This window comes from Euprymna scolopes, chromosome 8 (assembly GCF_053919585.1).
Source record: "Euprymna scolopes isolate OS-2025 chromosome 8, ASM5391958v1, whole genome shotgun sequence".
NCBI classification, from domain to species: Eukaryota; Metazoa; Mollusca; class Cephalopoda; order Sepiida; family Sepiolidae; genus Euprymna; species Euprymna scolopes.
In genome coordinates this window covers 113,708,211-113,731,888 of record NC_136489.1, presented here as the reverse complement: position 1 = coordinate 113,731,888, position 23,678 = coordinate 113,708,211, and the positions used below count along the sequence as shown (strand labels likewise).

The following is a 23,678-nucleotide window of genomic DNA, read 5'->3' as shown; positions in this document are numbered from 1 at the left end:
CAAACATAAAAAGTGCCCCTAAATGAAGAACTCTATATAACATATTCAAATGTAACGAAAGCTCAATTTGGTACCCCTCAAGGATAACCTCGATGATAACGAATATATAACACTGTGTGGGGGTGGGATTTAGCTGCCTGTCAGGTTTGTCGAGGGTGTCTACGTCGTGGGGGCACAAGTGTCTGCAGTTCGTCAGAGCATTCACCATTAAAATACTTAACTGAGGAAGTTGGAAGAAAATTACTTTTATTCTTAACAAACAAACACTGATCACAAATTGAAAGGATTGACTGCTGATTACTTTTTTTGTTTTCTTTCTATTATATTTAAGCAGTCGCAAAAGTTTGCGCATTAATTAGAGAAGCAATCAGAAAGAAAGTTTTGTTCAAAAACGTAATGCAACAAAGACAAAGAGAAAATGACAGAAGTTTTAAAAATTATTTTTAACTATTCTGCTGTCTAGGAACCTGGCCAACACAAGTAGCTCTGCTAGTGATTTATAAATTTAAAAGTTAAAGAAAAATGCAAAGTATTTATGGAATTTAACTTTTACCATTTCGTAAGACATCCAATCTATTTTATTGCAAAGCATTTTTTTTTTTTAAATGATATATTTCTTCATTAGATTATGTTTCCAAAAATGTACAAATGTAAAAAATATATAATTAAAAAAATCTGCTTCGCAATAAAATATGGAATGGTGAAATTTAAATCCCATAAATACTTTACAAGAAACTAATTAAGAACAAAGACATTTGGGGCATGATAAAAGTAAAAGACTCCCTATAAGCCCCTAGTCTAGAATATTGTACTTCAGCCTTAGCATGAATAGCTAGACATAAAAAAAATCGTTATGTATAAAAAAAAAAAAACTTAATGTTTACGTGCATATTTCTTATAGGAAAATAAGGTTAGAAAATCTGTGTAAAATCTAAAAGTGTATTCTTATGTAAAATTTACCAGAGGAGACAATGAATACGAAAGCTTTGGGGACCTATGAATATATCTTATTTTGATGAAATTTATATGATATGTATAAAATTCTCTGGGAAAACAATTTCAGTGGTTTCAAATCTCTACTTTACACCATGTGTCAATAGCTATATACCCCAGCCTCTAAGTGACCCATGGAGTCAGAAGTCTCTTAAAACTTCAAATACATAAGTCCGATTTTAATGAAATTTAAATATGCATAAAAGATTAATTCAGAGTTTTCCAACATTTGTTTCTTCTGACGATATTAGGGGTGCCAAAGGGAAAGAAAAGGGCAGTAAATACAAGCATAGTTAAATGATACACAGTAATGACCCTCATTCAATCCCGAGCAACGTTGGGTATTGCTGCTAATAGAATAAAACATTAAAATCAGAAGACATACAATGAGAAAAAAAAAATGACTAAACTAGTGAAAAGAATAGAAAGATAAATAGGTTAGAATCCTTCAGTTAAACTGCTTTACTAGAGAAAAGAATGAGGGGAAGCGGGTGACTTAATTGAGACTTTCAACATAATTATGGGATTTCTAAATATGGAAAACACTTTTCCTATTCACACTGGACATTTATTGGCAAGAAATTTTTAAAATAAATCTACACAATAATGAGATTTTTATTTTCACCAACAGCATACCTATTTACTTACCTCCCCAGGATAACAGAATTGGACCAAGGACATTTTTTTTTTTTTAAATATGGGAAAGTTTGCCTCTTTAAAAAGGATACTCTGGATTGGAACAAGACTAAAAATTGCCTCAGTCTAAAAGTATTTTTTCACTGACTGAAGAGAAAACAGATGAAATGTAGCATCAGAACAGATATTGCAATGCCTCTGTTCAGTCTCAAGAGACAATGGACATCCATGTAAGGGTAACTGTGCATGTAATTGTGAGGCAAGGGTCGTACAATTCCCAACCTCTCCTGAATGAGCACTGCTTGGGTCCTTAGTGCTTGGGTAAGAAGAGGCCCAAGACTGACTGGAAACAATGCAGAGATAAGCAGAGAATACATACAGCACCTGGAATTCTCAAATGATCACTTATTTTAGTACTGACCAGGCTCAACATTGCTTAACTTTGGTGATCTGACGAGAACCAGTGTGTCAATATGATTATGCTGTATAGAACAGATATTACACTTTGATTACAACTATTAATCAAATGAGTTTAGAAACCAATTATCTAAGTTAGAAATGATACTAGTGAAAAGCAAGAATCATCAGGATGCATTCAGAAATAATGGTAAAATAATGCTGTGAACATGTATTACATGTTTTAATGATGCATACAAAAAAGCAGACGTTGCAGGTTGTAGATGCTTGACCAAAGGAAAGGAGAGCACAGAGAATTGAAAATGTCTGTGGTTAGAGTCTGTTTGAAAAAATAAGTATCTCATAGAACGGGGGGGGGGTCATGTGAATACCGAACTACTTTAGAAAAATAATGTCCAAGATTATTTGCAGATAAGCCTCTTTCAATGGAGACTGTCTAGCCATTATCTCTAGTAGATATCTTGAGTAGTCAAGGTCTGGGTGGTCAAATGGTGACCATTGACAAAGGTCAGCATCTAAGATTTTCGATCAAGGGTGAAGAGATTCCAGAATGGGAAGGGTATACAGTTAGAGCCTGCCTGCTAGGCAGGACAAATTTTAGGGTTTTTTTTTTTCAAATGATCATGGTCAGTTGGTCTGATATACCTCTCCAGGCAAGGTGAGCCTTTGGAGTTCTTATATAAAATACTATGTTAATAGGACTTATATATTTCAGTCTGGTCAAGCAAAACTTATTTTGCAAGTCTGTTATTTAGCCTGGGAAAATGAATATTAATTGTAATCCCAAAATAAATTAATGAATAAAACATGTTCTTTATAAACTGAACTTGTGATTTTGTTTGGGATGAGAATTCTTTGTTGCGGAAGGTACAGAGTCGAACAACAACCTTAGACTGGCACGATGAGTAGAATGATCACAGTCTGTGCAGGACATGCAAAAGTGCATGTTCATAATGCAATTAGAATAACAATTTTTTGCATTTATCTTAAATTTCTTTAGAAGAAAAACGATTTTTTTTTTTTTTTTTACATAGTGGTCACCACTTATCAAGGCCCGGAAGCCACTCAGGGATAAGGGTTATTGCAAGTACAGTACGTTAGTGTGGAGATTTGATGAAGTGTTTACTTAAGGGGGCGGTTTCATTAGGAATTTGTTAACGTTGGACTTGAAGACATCCAAGTTGTAGCCAGGTAGGAAGCAGACAGACGGAACAGAGTTCCAGAGACGTGCAGTTCAGTTTCATAAAAAAAAAAATTATTCACTTGTATTTTGACAGTTGAAAATATCTGTAAAAATTGTCGAAATACACTAAGGTTGTCTTATTTCCTGCCTTTTTTAACATTTTTTTTTTGTTGTTGTTCTTGGAATTTGTGATGAAACGAATCAATACCGGTGCTTAGCAATGAGCACCCTACTGATATTCCTTACACTGATACCGCCACATTCATTGCCAATGTCTTTAACAACTTCTCTACTTCTCAAGTTTAAGTCTCTGGAGGGAAACGGGGGATGAAAGTGAACCCAGATAAATGCAAAAATCATTTCCTCCTGTGGAAATATCTTAATAGACAAGAAAATGGTTGAGAAAAAAAAAAAAAAAAAAAACGAAAGTGTTTCATGGTTCAGTCATTTTAAGATAATCATCTGACTAGGAATGGCAACTTTTACATTTGAAAATCTAAAAGAAAAGATACAAAACAACAAACACATTCCATTTATAGTTCCTATTGGTCTATGTTCAAGTGAAATATGACAGAACATGATAGGAGGCTAAATGGGTTATAGTCTAGATTGTCTGCTCTTTTTGACTTCCGGTTTCTGCTGTCCATTTAGCTGGATAATTAGACCTAGTCAAGCTGACAAGAAAGCTATTCTTAACATGAGGAATGAGGGGGGAATCTTTCATGTTATCTGAGAGGAATATAATCATTAATCGTCATCATTGAAAAAATGGAAAGTCACAAAAAGCAGATAATCTTGACTGTAACCAACGCAATGTCTAAGAATTATTCTAGGAGTAACTCTGCAAAGTAGACCAAGAAATACAGATATCAAAAAGAAACTTGATATCAAAAGATCCGGCAATGACATTATTAAAAAAAGAAAGAGATTACCATAGTTTGAAGATGTTTCCAGGCTACCAGACTCCAGCTATGTAATGATATCATATAAAGAAAATTTAATTGAAAAAAGATTAAGAGATCAATCATTGAAAAGATCAATCAGATAGAAATTGATACTGGTATGTCACCACAAAGAATTGAAAAACTAGTCCAAGATCGTCATAAGTGGCAGAATATTGTACTTAAGAATGTGTTAAAGCTCTCAAGAGAATGCACATAAGTAAAAGATTGCTCACTTGTATACAAGAATCTTCAAAAAGCAACCTCTTTTTTACGTAGGTCTTTTTTTTTTCTCCAAACTGTTTTTAACAATTTTGTTTTTTTTTAACTCTCAGTCAAACAAGACATGATCATATAGCGGCCCAAGTCCTTAGTAAATAAAATAAATAAACGCATCCTTTAATTAAATATGGTAAAGTGATTCCAAGTGAAAAAGAAAAAAAAAAAAAAAATTCTTTGAATTTCTAACATCAACTATGGCAATTAACTTGATTAAAATTGAACTAAAATGTGTCAACCATAACAGTATATTTGGAGAAAGAAAATTTTCAACTCACAATGAATTTCAACTATCAAAATTAAGAGAAAGATAAAGAATACAAATAGGGGCGTGGAAGGGGGGTGCTATTCTTTGATGGAAAAAAAAAAGGTCATCTAACTTCCCTTCATGAATAGTTTTCAAGTCAAAATTAATATTTTCGGAGAACTGTCATAAAAGAGAAAAGCAGGTTTTATATAAATAAAACAGTAGATGCATGTATGTATGCATGTGTCTGTGTGAAAATATTTAATCCATAAACTCTCAAACTATTGATCACATAACAGTGAAATTAACAAGAAATACACCAAGGATGGTTTATAACGAGTACAATCTTTGTTTGGATGGATGAATAATGCATACAAAAGTGAGCAAGTTGAAATACAAAATATTCATTTCAACTTGCCGACATTTTTATTAGTTTACACATAGCTAAAAGTGGTTTAGTTTTATAACTTTCTTATCTATCTATCTATCGGATTAGCTCAAACGGTAGCGATGTGGCTGGAGCACTAACTGTTTTGGTTTTAATTCTAGCTAATGGCACCCAAGTTATATTATTTTATATTATATTATATTATATATATATATATATATATATATATATATATTTTTTTTTTTTTTTTTTTTAAATCATTACAACATATATGTAAAAATATTCAAAGAATTGGCTCAGTAATAATTAAATACAAAATCTGCATGGTTGCATGAATTAAAATATTTTAAGTGTATTTTCCGACCGGCAAGTATTAAAAAAAAAAAAAAAAAAAAAAAAAAAAAAAAAACGGATTTCAATAAAAAAAAAAAAAACAACCATGAGAAGCCGTAGCAATTTAAGTAGAAATCTGCTTTTTTTTTTTAATTTATTTATTCATTTATTTATTACGGACTATTATCCTCATGTTATAGTTGTTATAATTGTTGTAATAGTTTGTAATAAATAAATGAATACATAATAAAATAAAATAACTGCCTTTTCTTGTTTAAAAGAAACCCAAATTCTGCTAAAAAGTGTAAAACTCGTATCCTTGAATATAGTAAACAATGTTCTATTCATTATTATTCCCGTATCGGTGAAACATTCAAAGGAAGAAGTTTCTAGAGGATACTCAATTTAACAAGCAGTCCCCATAAGCCACATGTATAGCCCGATCAGGTAAAAAGGATTCTGATTTTTGCAGGGAAATGTTATTGATCTTCTCTCCGATACAGTGCCTGATATTCCTAAATAGTCACCTGTTACTAATTAAACTCAGTATTACTTAACTTCAGCGATCTAATGAGAACTGTGTTCATTAATGCACATACAGTGTAACCCGGATATAAGAAACCCTAATATAAGAAAAACGTATATATAGAGAGATTTTTCTCTGGTCCGCAAATTAGAGCCTGTGTTAATGTACAAGGTGACCCGAATATAAGAGAGTTTGTTTTTTGTTCTCGGGGAGAAGTCTCTTATATCCGGGTTACACTGAATAACAATTGTGATTTGGTTTTTCTGTTCTATGGCACTGAGGGTTGAAACTGGAGGTCTTCAACAATGATGTCTCAATGTATCCTTTCAAAACCTTAATCCAAAGTCTCTTCCATCTGTTCTGTCGCAGGAATGTCTTCAATGGTTTAGATATGCAGCTCATTGCACAGAGACAGACAGACAGAGAATTTATCATATAATTCTCCTTACCTTTTTCTCTGTTTATGGACAGCCAACGACCTTGATAACCACCATGAAAGAGGCCATAAGTTAAACTCTCAGGTCCACAGGTGGTCAGCTTTCAACAGTGGAATTGCGATTAACTAATCATCTCATGCAACCTTGCTCAGGACCGCTATGCATGCGCCATCATGATTTACAATGTAGAGAAGAAGCTGGTTGAACCAGACCAGGGCAAATGCTGTTGCGAAAACAACCCTTTTAATTTATTTAAATGCTGAAACTCAATGTTGTTTAAAATTCATTTAACATAGGTGGCTATTTTACATATAGCAGAGCAGAATTTAAACCTTTACCAACTGCATAAGTGTGTAACTAAACATAATTTGAATGGGTACATTCCAGGTCAAATCATCGAGAAATTTGGGATTTTTAAACTCGTATCCTCAGATTTCATTTTAACTAGCACCACAAATCGATATTATAAAAACTAAAACATCCTGAAAATTTAAGCATGGAACTCCAAGCAGTTGCTGATTTAAAGCATCTTCCTATGTAATTTAAAATTATCTGCTCAGTCATCATGGCAACAAGTGTTTTGATTGGATGGAATACAGATAATCTTATCTAGTTGTAGTGACAGCATTTGAGATGGTAAAATAGTGTTTATCAGACGGTTACTTTATTTCCTAAACTGTAAATTGTATGAGTTGTCGCCCGGGCAGCATTTTAATAATTACATTTTCTTGAATATTTTCAGTTTGAAACTTGAAAATTCATTTGGGTAAGTTTTTGACTAGAGGAATTAAAAAAATGGTATCAGATTTGTTCAGAAATGAAGACTTCTATGTGATTTATCAGATTTTGGAATTTTTGCACTATTATGAGGCAAAAAATTATGTGGATTTTTCAGATTTTTATGATGTCCATCTGTGGTGCAAGACAACAAAATCTGTTCCAAGTCCTGGATGATTGACACGGAATTACTCATATAATATATATATATATATATATATATATATATATGTATATAAAATGTTGAGCTTGTTCACGCTAATAGGGACATTAAAAACATTCTTTTCAGATTCACACAGTAAAAAATAAATGTCTTTCTGATATACTGTTCAGATATAAAGTCAAAGAATATATATACTGATCTGAAAAAGGGTATCCCATTAATTGTTTTAAAAAGGGCATCCCATTAATTGTCTTAAAAAGGCCATCCCAGTAATTGTCTTAAAAAGGCCATCCCAGTAATTGTCTTAAAAAGGCCATCCCAGTAATTGTCTTAAAAAGGCCATCCCAGTAATTGTCTTAAAAAGGCCATCCCAGTAATTGTCTTAAAAAGGCCATCCCAGTAATTGTTTTAAAAAGGCCATCCCATTAATTGTTTTAAAAAGGCCATCCCATTGTTTTAAAAAGGCCATCCCATTAATTGTTTTAAAAAGGCCATCCCATTAATTGTTTTAAAAAGGCCATCCCATTAATTGTTTTAAAAAGGCCATCCCATTAATTGTTTTAAAAAGGCCATCCCATTAATTGTCTTAAAAAGGCCATCCCAGTAATTGTCTTAAAAAGGCCATCCCAGTAATTGTCTTAAAAAGGCCATCCCATTAATTGTCTTAAAAAGGCCATCCCATTAATTGTTTTAAAAAGGCCATCCCATTAATTGTTTTAAAAAGGCCATCCCATTGTTTTAAAAAGGCCATCCCATTAATTGTTTTAAAAAGGCCATCCCATTAATTGTTTTAAAAAGGCCATCCCATTAATTGTTTTAAAAAGGCCATCCCATTAATTGTTTTAAAAAGGCCATCCCATTGTTTTAAAAAGGCCAATTGTTTTAAAAAGGCCATCCCATTGTTTTAAAAAGGCCATCCCAGTAATTGTCTTAAAAAGGCCATCCCATTAATTGTTTTAAAAAGGCCATCCCATTAATTGTTTTAAAAAGGCCATCCCATTAATTGTCTTAAAAAGGGCATCCCATTAATTGTCTTAAAAAGGGCATCCCATTAATTGTTTCAAAAAAGGGCATCCCATTAATTGTTTTCAATTTCATGATTGTTTTGCTGTTTATGAATATTATTTCATTTTGTGGAGAAATGCTTATAATTTGTGCTCAAAAGTTATTTTCCACAAACTTATTTGCTGGGCTGAATTAACCAACAAGTTATAATCCACTTCTAAATTGTAAGTTAAAAACAACATCCACTATAAACTTTGGTTCATTTGTAAACAAGTTGTTGGTTTATTCTTTTGTCAAATCGTAAATTGAATAGAAAGTCTCCACCCCACATTCAATATAAACAAGTAAAGAAGTCTTTCTTTTTGGTTGTTTCTAATCAATTTAGTTCTGGAGGTTGCAATCTTTAATTTCCTCAATTTTCTCAGGCAACATCAGGCCATATGTCTCACTAATGATAAGATTTGAACTCAATGACCTTTTAAGACATTTTTACAGTTATTATATAACAACATGTATGGTTTTTGTTAAGTATGGGTTATTATTATTTGTGGTTTAAAAAAAAAAAAAAACTTAATTTCTGATTTAAAAAAAAAGTTGGCACTGATAGAGACTTGTAGTCGTTCTTAGTGCTTTTTTTTTTTTTTTTTTTACAACAGACTCCAGAATCGGATCTTTCTCAGCCGACACCCTACCTGTGAGTTAATGAATTCAAGTTAAAAAAATAAATAAATAAAAAAAGTGTATCACGTTTTTTTTTGTTTTGTTTTTTGGAGTTTTTTTTTTGTTTTGTTTTTTTTTTGTTAACTACTGATTTCATATTCAGCTTTTTCTTTTCAGTTTCCACCTCAAAGTCGGACTACCTTGCACCTGTCACTTATGGATCTTGACTTGAAAGGAATAATTGTTAGTAAAATGTGTAGTCACCATCCTTTATTTTAATGTAATTGTAGAGTCAGCAATTTTAATGACTCACAAGTGAATAACTGTGTATCAATATAATTTATTTTGTTAATAAAGAATGACTTGCAAGAAAACCTGAACAAAATATTTAATTGAACTGCAAACAAATGAAGGATATTTTAGTTGAAGAAAAAATAAAACTTACTATTACCATTTTGTCTGCTTGGGAAAATAAACCTGTTTTCCTTGAAAAATCTAGACCAAACAATTTCCAGGTCAATGTCATAGAAGTTTATACAAAATTTTAGAGAAAAGAAATTTCATGAAACAATTTTAAGAAATTCAGAAGACTAACAAAACTGAAACTAATGGACAATGACAAAACATAACATTAGGGACACAAAAAAAAAATGGTTTTATACATTTTGTATAACAAAAAGAAGGATTTGAAAAAATAAAAAGAACATTTTCATGAATGAATTAGCTACCCCTATCTAGCGTTGACTGGAATTACTTTTACTTTCAATAAGAATTCATGCAACCAAAACATAAAAGATACTGTCCTCTTTTACAAAACTGAAAAACTGCCCAAACAAACAGAGTAATACATATTTATTTTTCTTTTCTTTTCATCGTAAAAAATTGGCTAAACAAAAAGAAAGTAACGTTATTTCAAGGGTGTGAGTTCCATATAGAAACGTTGATTTAATTTAAATAAAATACGCCTCAAGTGCGCTTGAAAGCCAAATTGTTGAAGAAAGTTGGAGAAAGAAATGTCTGTAAAGAGCCGCACGTTGTATCTCAGCGGATGTATTTTGTAATGTTGGAACTGTGCGTAGGCAACGCGAGAATAACGTCAAGAGTGTGAGTTCCATTCTAGAAATATTGATTTCATTTGAATAAAATAAAATATGCATCAAGTGCGCTTGAAAGCCAAATCACAACGTAATATTAGGAAAATAAACAACTATTTACAATATGGCAAGGAAGAAGAAAAAAAAAAGAAAACACAGAGGATGGAGTATATCTCCGAAATATATTTATGTTATAAATTTCAAACAAATAAAATATTTGTTTATTTTCCTAATATTACGTTGTGATTTGGCTTTCAAGCGCACTTGATGCGTATTTTATTTCATTTAACTTTATTTGCTAATGCAGATTTCCTTTCTTCTTTTTTCCTTAAAATGGAATCATTTTTTTTTATTTCAGTTGGATAAAATAATTTCTCAAATCGAATTTTTTTCCTTGCCAAGAACATAGACCAATGTTGCACAAAGAAAAGAGACACAAACCAAAATCAAATACTGATTTTATAGGACAAAAGCTATCGATATTGCCTCCATCCCTCAACTCCAAAAAACTTTACTTCATTCTATAGATAGAAAAGAAAGAAACAATAAAGATATTCTAAATATTTTTTTTTAAATGTTTAACTATAAAAATCAGAAGGAATAAAATTAGATAATGTATACATCTATAAAATCACAAAGTTTTTCTAAGTTTTATAAATTTTACATCTATATAATACTAAAATTGATAATCTTGTTTGCTTTTTTTTTCTGTTTGCATGTGTTAAATGATGATGGGCGAAAAGTGGTGGGAAGAGCGTAATAGATAGAAGACAATTAGTGAAAGCAGAATAAGAGAGTTCTGTAAACGGGTCAACCCATGAACAATCATTTATCTGCTCAGTCATCATGGCAACAAGTGTTTTGATTGGATGGCATAAAGATAATCTTATCCAATTGTAGCAACAGCATTTGAGATGGTAAAATAGTGTTTGTCAGACGGTTACTTTTTTTTTTTTCTAAATCTCTTACTATACTTTAAAAATATTTTTTTTTGTTTCACAATTGGTTAAGAGCATAAATGTATACTCAAATGTATAATGTATTAATGTTGACACAATGGACCAGGAGTTGTAGAGTCGTCTAGTAGCTCATAAGAGCAAGTTTAGTTTAGCCTTACTTTTATAACTTAGTATTAAGATTCTAAGAAATGTCTGTGCCAATATTAAGAGGTTTTAAGATTTGTTTCTGAATCAAGTTACTTATTTATTTTTTGCTGTAATAGGTCTCAATAAAATACCGTTTCTGCTTGCATATTTACTTTTTTTTCTTTTACATAATTCTGGTGCTACCAGATCGGGCTACCTGAAGATACCAGCTTGCTGACCTAAAAGCACCAAATACTGTTATTGTTTTTTTTTTTTCATTTCTCTTTGCATAACTCAATCATGTTCTGCAAAAACAAAATCAATTGTCCTCTACAAAACAACCAAACACCATGAATAAATATTTGAAGATATTGAGAACTTGAAGCATAAATATTTTTGCCAAGATAACCAGATATGGCGTTAACTATTTTTTTCTGAACTCTTGTTCACCCCAAAGAAAGCATGTTGCCGACTGGACGTTAGGGGTTACTATGTAGGACAATGCCTACTGGGGATGGGAGGGGCACTATGTATGAAGTTGAGAAGCAAGATGTCTGTTCGCATTACATACAAATTTTTACATATTAATTCAGTCAAGGAAGCAGGAAACTGGGTGCAATTTCCAGAGTCTAGCAGTTTGAGGGAAGAAGCTATCAGAGTAAAAACTTTTCGGTATCAAGGAACTTTTATGGTGAAGGGGTGGGATTTTGCAGCTTGTCAGGTTAGTTGAGAGTATTTATGTTAAAGGGACACAAGTTCTATGAGTTCATCAGAGCACATTCTATTAAAAAAAAGGCACAGAGATGTAATATTGCAATGATGAGGCAGGGATTCGAACTTGGTTGAGAGTATGGACCTATTAGTTCAAAGACTCCTTGGACCCTGTTTAAGAGGGATAGACTAGTGATAGATGCACCAACCCAGATATGGCAACAATATTCCATGCATGGGTGAATTGTGGCTTTATAGAGATACAAAATACCCTCAGATGCAAGTAGTTTTCTAGCATGGTAGAGGGAGCCCACCTTCTTTGTAGCGCTTTAGCAATATCTTTAATGTATTTGTTCCAAGGCATGTTACCTGTGAATGTTAAGTTATCTGAAAAAGATTGATACGCCGTGAAACCAAATCAATCTTTTACACAATAGCAACAAAATTTTCAACTTATTAACCTCATCCCTTTTATTTATTTTTTTTTTTATCTAAATAATTTCTGCTTGCATGTTTTTCTCTTTTTATTTATATATTTATTTATTTATTTATTTTAGACAATTCTAGCATTTTTAGTTTATTAATATAGTTTCAAGTGATTTTGGATACTTATTGATCAGGAGGCGGAAATATTCATACTTATTGCTTGTGCAAAGAAGGTACAGCGCTATTATTTTAATAGTATTTTAAAGTTAAATTTAAGTTTTATGGTATCTTGTTTATTAAATTGTTAGGTGAAAGTACAAAACACCATTCCCATGTTAAGAATGGGTTTCTAAATAATGTTAATTCAGCACGGTATCATCTCTTCATACTTTTATACAGATTATCTTAACGTACTGAAATAACATTATTATTTAGAAACCCATTCTTAACATTGGGATGGTCTTTTGTACTTTCACCTAACAACAATTTAATAAACAAGATACCATAAAACTTAAATTAAGAAACATTGCTCTCCACACCTGCAGAAGAAGGAGTTTATCAAACTGCTTTTGCCAACTAAACAATTTTTCCATGCATATAAAAATCCCAAAACCAGATACATCAAAAAATATCTGTTTTAGTAATAAGAGGGAAAAAAAAAAAATAGATTAAAAAAAAAAAAAAAAAAAAAAAACTAATTACTCAACTGATTTGATTTCGATTGTTGTGGGTGGTCTAATATTGAGTGTGCCTATTATTGTTGAAAATGGTAAATTCATATCTCAGCCAAAAGCATTTGTGTTTTGTTTTTTTTGCTGGACCTCCTAAAACTGCACAGGACCATAACTTAGTCAACAAGCCACTTCAACAAAGGCCTTTACTCAGGTGGTTTTGGGGTAAAGGGGAAAACCCCCTGCTGAACATGAGGAACACATTAAAGTGGCCTTAGAGACAAATATATATGAGGGCATCCGTGAGCATGCACAAGTGAATCGCATGCAAGAATACAGTTCCATTTGTTTGTCACTCACCAGATCACACAGCTTAGCACAGAGTAAAGCAAAAAAGTATACATAACTAAAGCACTGGAAGAGATTATGATGTAACCAAGAAATAAATAATATCAACGATAGTTGAATTGATTAATTTGCAGAACTGCTGCATAGGAATTTTATAAAAACTTCAGATCTGTAGAAAAACTGAATTTAAATAATGTTTAAGACATGGATCATTCATCTCTATAAAAAACATGAAATCCAAATTATGTAGCAAATTAAATATTTTAGATTATACATATACTTAAAAAAAAAAAAAAAAAAAAAAAAAGAACTCAGAAGTACCAAATGTAATGATTGGAATTCCTAGAGATTGAATCCATAGTGACTGTGCTAATGCATGCCTAAGCAAAGCAAATTTTACAACTCTGTCATCTCCAAAAAGGACCTATAAACTATCCCCTTCATGGGGTAGCATCCTATCACATAATTACATTGACACTCCTGTTCTTGTTAGAACACTTCTGTTCTTGTTAGATCATTAAAAAGTTAAGCAACACGCTTTATGTCATCTCCCTTGACCAGGCTATACATGCAGCTGGGGACTAGTTGTGAATTTGATATTCCCTAGAAACTTCCTTCTTCAAAGGAATCCAGCTCAGTTGCTCAGAGTGAATCCCACACCAAGTAGCAAAACCTGTAACTTATGCAGTAAAGAGTGCCAATCTGTGCCAGGTTGGAAACAGCATATGAAAGTCCACAACGATAGTCTGGTGAGCCATTGTACTTAAACAGATGATTAGAATCCTAAAAAGATCTCTTGGTTGGAGTCTCTGAAATAGCAAGTGAATGTCTAGCACCTAGCAAAAAAAAAAAAAAAAAAAAAAAAAATGAGACCAATCAATAACAACTTGCATAGGACATGTTTAGAACTGCTGTGCCAGAAAGTAAATGTCTGGTAGAGATGAAAAAGATGCCCATATGCAGGTCATTGCACTCTATGAGTTCACAAAAAGTGCAGCAAAGTACATGGTAGGCTCACACCAGATTGAAACTTCAGCTGTAAGAGATGTCTAGGACTAATATGCATTATTGAAGGCCACCCTTACACCAAAGTTGAAATGGAAAAATAGGTGAGGACACCCTGGAGATTGTAGACTCCTTTTGCTACGTGGTAGATATACTAAATGAATGCTAGAGGTGGCTGCGAATTAAGTTCAAGATAGCTTAGGGTAAGTCTAGAGAACTCCCAATCCTAACATCCAAATTATTATTGATAGTAAGGTCTATGATGGTTGTGTAAGTGTGATGCTGTATGGCAGCAAGTATTAGGTCCTCACCCAGGTCTCACTTGCCAGACTCCAGGGAAATGTCCGAGCAATGCGTAGGTGCCTATGCAACAAAAAAGCTGGATCAGATCCAGAACATTAGGTCAGACACTATTGGCCATCCAAAAACTTGAAGTCATAAGAGCAAGACCATAAACAATGGCAAATGGACACAGTCAATCTTCACCATCATAATCAGTGGAAAGTTAACATGAGGACAGACAGACAGTGTTGAACCTCTTCTCGAAGGCAAAATAGACAATAAATCTGGATAGTGGGTGTGAGGTCAGGAATGATGCCAGCTGAACTAACTAGAGTAAATAGCATTGCAGCAACAACATGCTGGGCTAAAATATCACCATACTTGCACCACCTCTCACTAAATACGATATACATCCTTGAACCCCGCTTTAAAAATGAAATTAATAAAATGTAAAAAAATAATTAAAATGGTAACATGGGTTTATAGGCAGATGGTAGAATAAAATAGGGTTCCTCATTCAATCCAAGACATAGATGATGGAATGAGATCAATCTACTCTCGTGGATTAAATAAAGGGTTTGATTTCAGAGTTGGACACGATGCATCTGAAGGTCAGAGATTGTATCAACTTAAACATTGCAAGAATAGCATCCGAGATAAGAATATGGGAACCGAGTTCCCCATGCAAGCGAACACATGAACACAAACTGATAACATTAAGGTAATCACAATTATCACCCTTTAACTTCAGTAATATCATTCTTTGCCATGAGGGGGCATAACACTCACTTCCAGACTCGCTTCCTTCTTTCTTCCTCTTCCTCACTCGAACTCCACAGCATGCAGACGTGACAAACTACTCTCCTGTTTAGAAGTCACAAAACAGCAATTTGAAGTCTCACAAAAGACAATCACGTTTACTTATACATCTTCGGCATCGAATTGTTTAACATTACACTTGTACCCATTCTGTAAATAAATGTACATTGGTCGTAAATATAATTCAGCAGATTTTGTGTACTTATTTCTTGGCAAAGGGGACCATGCAACCAATTTCTTTATTCTCTTATCTAACCATAGCGGGCACCTATCACCCGCCACAAGGATGGCTAACGATGCACTATCCTCTATAAATTGGTGACTTCTTCCTCTATAAGGACAGTAGTTTTTTTATTTTTATTAATCCTAATCTGGACAATTCCAAAACATAATGTCAAAATAAACGTTTTCACATTTTCAAAATAGTTTCTTTAAATATTTTTCAGTCCAAAAAGATGTTTCTACTATAAAATTACAGTTAGATTCCTTAATGAATTTTATAGATAGTGAATAGACAAAGATAGGAGTGTACCTAAACACTATTCAAACTTTGTTGGAAAAAAAGGCAATGAATCTTTTAAAGGGAGGTGGAGATGGAGAGGGGGTAATTTTTGTTTACTGTTGGCTAATTTTCAGCCGCTCCCTCCTACATACTTGCAGGATTTGCATAGCTGGCAACAAATAGATATCTTTGTTTTTTGTTTTTTTAACAGGAAAACGAATCTAAAAAATTAGTTTCCATATCTGTATATTAATAAAAATAGGAAACAACTTCTCATGTGCGTCTTTTCTCACGTCAATGTAGCTTTGATAATTAATACACACTGAATTATCATTCTTGCTAGCCTGGGATCATGATTAAAAAAAAAATATACTATACTATCCCTCCTCCCCACTTCAAAGAATAATTAATGCCTGGATGGTATCATGACAAACGAATATATACAGATAAAGACAGATACAAAAGCGCCATTAGTAATAAAAAAAAATATAATAGGCCAGAATGCATTTCACCTATGGCATTATGATGAACAAACGTACACCCCATTCAAGGAAGAGGTAATGCCTGGGAGGATGTTATGACAAACCAACATATACAAAGGATAGAGATACCAAATCGCCATTAGTAATCTAAAATATAAATCTATTTAAATGTATGTATGTATGTTTGTATGTCTGCCTAAAACTTTGACAGAGGCAACGGATTTTCACGAGATCGCTATCATTTTAAAGCTCGACCCTTCAGACAACAAATGTCGAAAAATTGGCCAAAAACATTAATTCCTTCACCCTCAACTGGGCACTTTTCTACAAGGAGGGGTCGCTTTTTTCGATGCTATTTTCAAAAGTCATTGCATCTTTTCGATTGTCTAGACTTAATTTAAACCTACTTCACTCCCGGTTTCGTGATGGGTACAGCAGCTAATGCATTACATTTTTTTTTCTGTGGTATGGGTTCGAGCTTGCCTGTTACCACTTTTTTTTTTTTTTTTTTTGCTCAACCAACACCCTTACACCCACCTCCACTTTCTTTTCCACCTTCGCATCAAGGGTCCGAGCCTGCCTGCTTACTACAACTACCTTTTTTTTTTGCTTAACACACACCTCCAAACACTAGGGCAACGCCGGGAACCCAGGCTAGTGTACAATAGAAATCTTACCTGTCTGTTTAAATGTATGTAAGTATGTTTGTATGTCTGCCTAAAACTTTTGACAGAGGCGACAGATTTTCACAAGATCATTATCATCTGGAAGATTGGACAACAAATATCGAAAAATTGGCTAAAAACATTAAGTCTAAAATTCATTAAGTCACGTTTTTGGGGGTTTTTTCACGTTCTTTTCCTCCTTCGCGGTATGGGTTTGAGCAAGCCTGCCTGCCTGCCACCACTTTTTTTTTTTTTTTTTTTTTGCTCAACACACACCTTCAAACACTCAGGCAATGCTGGGCACCTAGACTAGTAGAAGTATAAGAGGGGAGACTACACTTCTCCTAGTGTGCTGGCTTTTTAAAACCTCACCTCTGACCTTGTGTCTAGCTTCATGTAGATGAAGTAAATAAATAGTACAATCAAAAGGAATAATATAGTTTGGCTTCAGATAGACAGATACCAAATCTTCATTAGTGATAGATTCATACAACCACTCCGAGTCAGAATGGATATGGAAGTAATGGTAACTATGAGAACTCCTCAAAACTCCAAAATTCAGACCTCATTATTAAATATACACTTTCAGGTCATACCCGGGACCCCAAAAATATATTACTCTACCTATCCTATTGAATATTTATTGAAATCGAAAATTCAATGGCGCAAAATAGAATGTAATTAAAATACTTTTTTAAAGAAATAATTTAATTAGGAAGTTAAATCCACCAGAATACATTTTAGTTTCTCCATAAACAAATCTGCCATTGTAATCTATTGTTAATAATTGAAAAATAATAATGAATTACTATTAATGGTCACTACATTCATTAACCCTTATCCTCGAGTGGTCTTCGGGCCTTGATAAGCGGTAACTCTCAAGTTAAAAAAAAACATGTCAACAGGTACCGCTTATCAAGGTCCGAAGACCACTCGAGGATAAGGGTTAATGAATGTAGTGACCATTAACAGTATAAATTGGTTAGAATTTGATTATTTATGGGGACAGCTCAACAAGAATTTGTTTACATTGGATTTGAAACCTACCATGTTGTATTCAACTGGGAAGCAGGCCAGCGGAACAGTGTTCCAAAGGTGGGTAGTTCTGAGAAAGAAGCTTTAAAAGGAATTTAAAAGCAAACTGTTGTATAGAAAGTCATTTCTGGCCTTAAAATTCTTAGCAAATTTTCATATATTAAAATACTGAAAATTTTGAAAACTATTTACATCACATAATTTTTTATAAACAGAGATAAAAACAACATTACCATGACAAAATTAGTTCTATTTAAAAATAGCGATTAAAACATTCCTTTAACAACATAAGTTTGATAAAAAAAAAATTGGTTCAATTAATAATTTAATAATTAAAGAGGAATGGAATAATTAAATTCAACTTTTGAATTTCTTTTTAACAAACCAAGCATGCAGCCCCCCCCCCCCGGGCTAGGAGTGAAAAATTTACTTTCACCATGACTAATGTTTGTGCAAAATTAAAAAAAATATATCCAAGGTGTGGTTATTGAGAAAAGTGCAAACAAACGAACAGAAGTGAATTACTAAGTTCAATCCCTCCTTTGTTGGGGGAGGGGGGGGGAGTGCAAAAAAAAAGTGAGGGGGGGGGGAGTGCAAAAAAAAAGTGAAACACAAAAAAATGTAAAAAACTTTTGGGCAATATGGAGTCGAGAGAGCTAGAACTTTCCACAGTAAATGAAATAAGATTAAAATAAAGTGAAAAAAAAATCATTAAATATTCAACTTACAGCCACTTCCCTGATGATGACACTGCTTCCATTTGTATAAAGAAAGTTTTTCCCTTTTGGGTCAACTCCAATCACAATGGGTCGACCTCGAGTGGTCCTTGGTAAAGTAGCAAATGTACTTCCTGAAATAAAAAAAAATAAAAAAAACGTTTAAAATATTATAGAAAGACTATATAAAAAAAAGGCAATATGACCATATTGAGCTTTGGTTAGAGTGTTTGAATCGAGGAAAGAATGAGCTTGCAAAGCCAGTTTGATTATTTTTTTTTATAAACAGACAAAATTAAACACCTTTTAAAGATCGTATTATACTGATGTAATGGTTATAGTAATTGTCTTTAGGTTTTGGTTTTGATCTCAGCTCGAGTATTTTTTTTTTTTACTTATAAACTATTTAGAGAAAAGCATAATACTCACATGCACACGTCTCAGTTTCTTTCCATTTTTTATAACTTCATTTTTTTTAAAGAAATTTAACATTATGTTTTAATACTGGGCAATGCCGGGCACATTTGCTAGTACTTTGATACAGCTGATATTTTTCTGGATAGCGCAAAAAAAAAAAAAATAAATAGTTTTTTTGGACAGAAAAAAAAAAAAACATGTAGCAAATATGAGTTTAATATTTCTTTGAAAATAGAGTCCATTGTATTTTAAATATAGAACTGACCCAAATGAGATAAATTAAATAAGTACTAATAAATACTCAAACAGTAATATTGTGCTACATATTGCATACAAATAATAAAATCACATTGTAACAGAAAATCTTTAATTTACTCCTTCAGTCCAGCAACTTTTGACAATCAATGCTGTTCCTTTTTTTTTTTTTTTGTTACGATTTTTATTTTGAATATTCTCTTTTTATTATGTAAGGTATTACTGATTTTTCTTCTGTGAAGACCCGCTGCATGTCAAAATTACTAAGAGTTCTTTTTTGACACCATTACAACAATGATCATTTATTATAATGATATTCAAAAACGAAGCTACATCAAAGGGAGGATACTCTCATATTCTTGTCCAGAGTTGCTAGACATGGCCTTTTTAAAGCCAAATTTCGCAAAATTAAACCTTTTTTTTCAAGCAGTTTGGCCTTCAAAAATTGTATTTGGCCTTTTTCAAAACATAACAGGCAGACTAAGGAAGGGACAAGCAGAATATTATATAGATCAATGGTTCTCAACCGGGGTCCATGTGGACCCCCATGGTACATGCAACGTTAATATCGGTTCAGTCTTCCTTCAAGATAAACTGTTGATATATGTTCTTTGGTTTTCTTTACATTACTGAAAAATAAAATAAGCTATAAGGGTTCACCAAAATACATTAAAAAGACAAGTCATGATTAAAAAAAGGTTGAGAACCATTGATATAGATAGGTTTTTCTAAATATAACTCATTCCTAAAGCTGAGAAATATTTTAGCACATATTTTGTATGATTAAAATACATAGAAAAGAAGCATTAGCAGTAAATGTTAACTTAGTTTTAATTTTCTTATCATTGTGTTTTTCCTGGGGATGGGGCATTCTACCAGATACCAAACATTCTCCCATTAGTTTAGTTACTCCAACCGAGAGATCTTTTTAAGATTCTAACCGTCCCTTTTGATGCTATTGTTTGTATTTCTTTTGCACTTGGTTCATTGGGTATATTTGTCAGATAGTTTTTTAAATTCTTTTTCATTAGCCTGGTTGCTCCTATAATGACTTCTCCTATAATAACTTACTGTGTATAAGTCGTTGTGCATTTTAAGACCAAAAATTCGACTGTAGATTCTAGACAAATTAAATGGCTCTTTCCTGCACAGATAATTTCCTTTTTTGGTGTTTTTTGTTTCTCGGTATCCGTAAGCGATAATATGTGCATTTATGCCAGTACGATCTATTCAATTTTCATATATAGAACTAACCTACTGTATACTTACATGCAACAAATGCAATATACCATAATAATGTGAACACATGCATTAAGTGCCATTAAATAGTTATCATTAAATTGTTGTCATTAAATAGTTGGCATTAAGTTAAAACTTGTTGAACTTAGGGGAGAATGACGTATCATAAACACTACATTCCCTAACCTACTCAAAAAAAAGTCATATCATCACCGAATACATCATATAGAACTTAGGCCTATAGCCACGTCTAGAGAGTGAACATTGCGAGAACTATTCCAATTATTATGAAGCCTCCCACTGAAAAACCATGCATGTGCTTACATGCTGGCAAACACACTGCAGTGGGGTTCGGAAGGAGTGCAATTAATTACTAGGATTACCAGTATATACCGAATGCGCAAATAAAATGGCATTTTCTTTGTTATGATCGAGCGCTGAGTCGCTCTTTAACAACATTTCCAAAAACATTACCTAGGTATAAGTCGACTCCCCCCCAAAAAAAAAATAACTTTAAAATCTTCTCCCAGAAATTTGACTTATACACAAGTTTATACGGTAAGTATAATAATAATAGATGGTTTTGATAATTAGCTTTTATGACATATTATTTTACACCATAACCGTGCATATCTTGTATAAAATTGCACTTGTAAGTCAATTTGTTTTGTAGGCGTCATATATATATATATATATATATATATATATATATATATATATATATATATATATTGTAAACAAACACTCTGTAACTGATGGGAGAGGGGGTGGACTGCCAAAAAAAAAAAAAAAAATTTTGATGACAAATTTTATGAAATTTTCATAAATAAAAATTTTTAAAAATGTTATCGTTTAATGTTAATTGATTAATAGTCAAGAACAAAATAATGTTCAATATTTTATCTTTTTTTTTTTTTCCCAAATCCTTTTGAGATGACCCTGCCCATGATGCAGTGAATAGAGACGTTTAGTCTCTACGATTCCAAGTGAGCATCGTCTGAAGATAGCGGTTTCAATCCTACCCAAACCAGGTCAGAGGATTAGTTGGCCAAAAAACAACAACTAAGGAAGGTAGTAATTACTGAGGATACACTTACAAGACTCAACATTCATATCCCATCATGGTTAACCACCTCAAGAAGATGATTAGTTGGCCGAAATGAAGATGAGGATAACAGTCCACAAAAAAATGAATACACCAACAAATATGTAATCAATGTGGAAGCGAAAAACATGCATGCACTTTTAAGTTGTACAATTTAACATATATATTAGTTAAATTATATGCATATATATATAATCAGTTAAATTATATGCATATATATATCAGTTAAATTGCATGTATACATATATTAGTTACATTCTATATTTGAAGAACTTAAGATAATTGCACAGAATAACTTCCCTTTAATCTGTCTTTGTAAGTAAAAATGTTTCACTGTTAACAGTGTTCTTAACTGGAATAAGTATTTGCAAAAATAAAGTTATTAAGAAAGTAGAGAGGGTACTCCCTCAAGAATACAAATGTTGTTATCAAATGTTGTTACATCTAAGGGATTTCTGTCACAAAATAAATTTACAAATAATTTTTTATGTTAGTTTTGTAGATGATTTGTTTGTTAAAAGGAATCGATCTGTAGACCAATTTAAGTTCCTGGCAGAATAATTTACCAATGTCTGAAAAACGGGTAAAAAAAAAAAAGATAAAAATATATGGGGGTGGGTAGAAAACCTAAAATTGTTGTTGCAAAAGAATTGGATTCGTTGTCAACAAAAGGAGAGGACAATAAATAATACAAGAGAAATCGGAAGAAAATAAGCATGCAAGACGCCATGAAACATTATCTTTCAACAGGAGAAGCACACTTAGGCAGTTTCACATTGAAAACTACCGAATATTATTTTGCTTTCTGTTCTTTCTCCACCTACATCAATTCTTGAAAGTGTGGAATGTCTTGTACGATTCCCAAACATCTGTTAGACTTTCGAAAAATTGGTTGACATTTTTTTTTTTATATAGGTTTGTTGGGGGCAAAGAGGAAATGGCAAAACGAACACTTTTGGGAATAAATGCATTTAGCGACTGGGGAGGGGGAGGATCCTAATATATCTTTGCGCAGCTTTGTCTGTCAGTCAGTGCGTAATGTGAAATAGCATTTCCATCAATAAGCATGCAGATTAAATGAAAACATTACTTTAGATGTGCCTCTTCCTAAGTAGATATCACAAATCTGCCAAGTTTACAGTTTATAATATAGTAAAAATTTTTTTCTTTTTAAACTTGTGACCGTTTGCCTGTTTCCCACCTGACTACAACTTGAACATCTTCAAGTCCAACATAAACAAATTCCTGATTAATCGCCCCCCCCCTTAAGTAAGACACTTTATCAAATCTCCAATACCAACTATTACTACGATATTATCCCATTGATTATTGTACACAAAATAACCCTTATCCCCGAGTGGCTTAAAGGCCTTGATAAGTGGTGATCCCCATGTTAGAAAAAAAAAATCCAATTTAACGGGGGTGGGGGGACATTTCATAATATTTAGATGTAAACAAAATTTAATCCTTTTTTTTTTCTTTATCTATTATAATAAAGTTGTGTACCTATGTTTGTTCACAATTTGATTAATATGTACAAACGGTACACGGTTTCACAAATGAATTTTCATACCGAAAATAGAATTTCGTATACTTTTATTCAAAGGAAATCTACATTCAAGAAGTAACGTCATTTGCATATTACATTAAAGAAAATCTTTTATGCTATCTTCTATGCTATTGTTTGTTTTAATATTATTGTTTTAACTGTTCTATTTAGAAATATTATACAAAGTTGATTTATTTTTAATTTATATTTAATTTAATGTATTTTCAAGTATTATTACCGACACCAGTTGCATTAAAAATAGAAGTAAGTTTATTTAAGTTATGAGA

The 23,678-nt window shown here is 32.5% G+C and overlaps 1 protein-coding gene and 1 pseudogene across 1 annotated transcript in view; both read right to left on the bottom strand.

Moving 5' to 3' along the window:
• Positions 1-23,678, bottom strand: part of LOC145283716 (actin-interacting protein 1-like) — a 153,371-nt gene that overhangs the window by 82,786 nt on the left and 46,907 nt on the right. The window contains exon 2 of the mRNA XM_080132752.1: positions 18,839-18,960. Coding sequence (XP_079988878.1) covers positions 18,839-18,960 — 122 coding nt within the window. The remainder of the gene's footprint in view (positions 1-18,838; positions 18,961-23,678) is intronic.
• On the bottom strand, positions 2,002-2,119 carry LOC145284143 (5S ribosomal RNA; annotated as a pseudogene).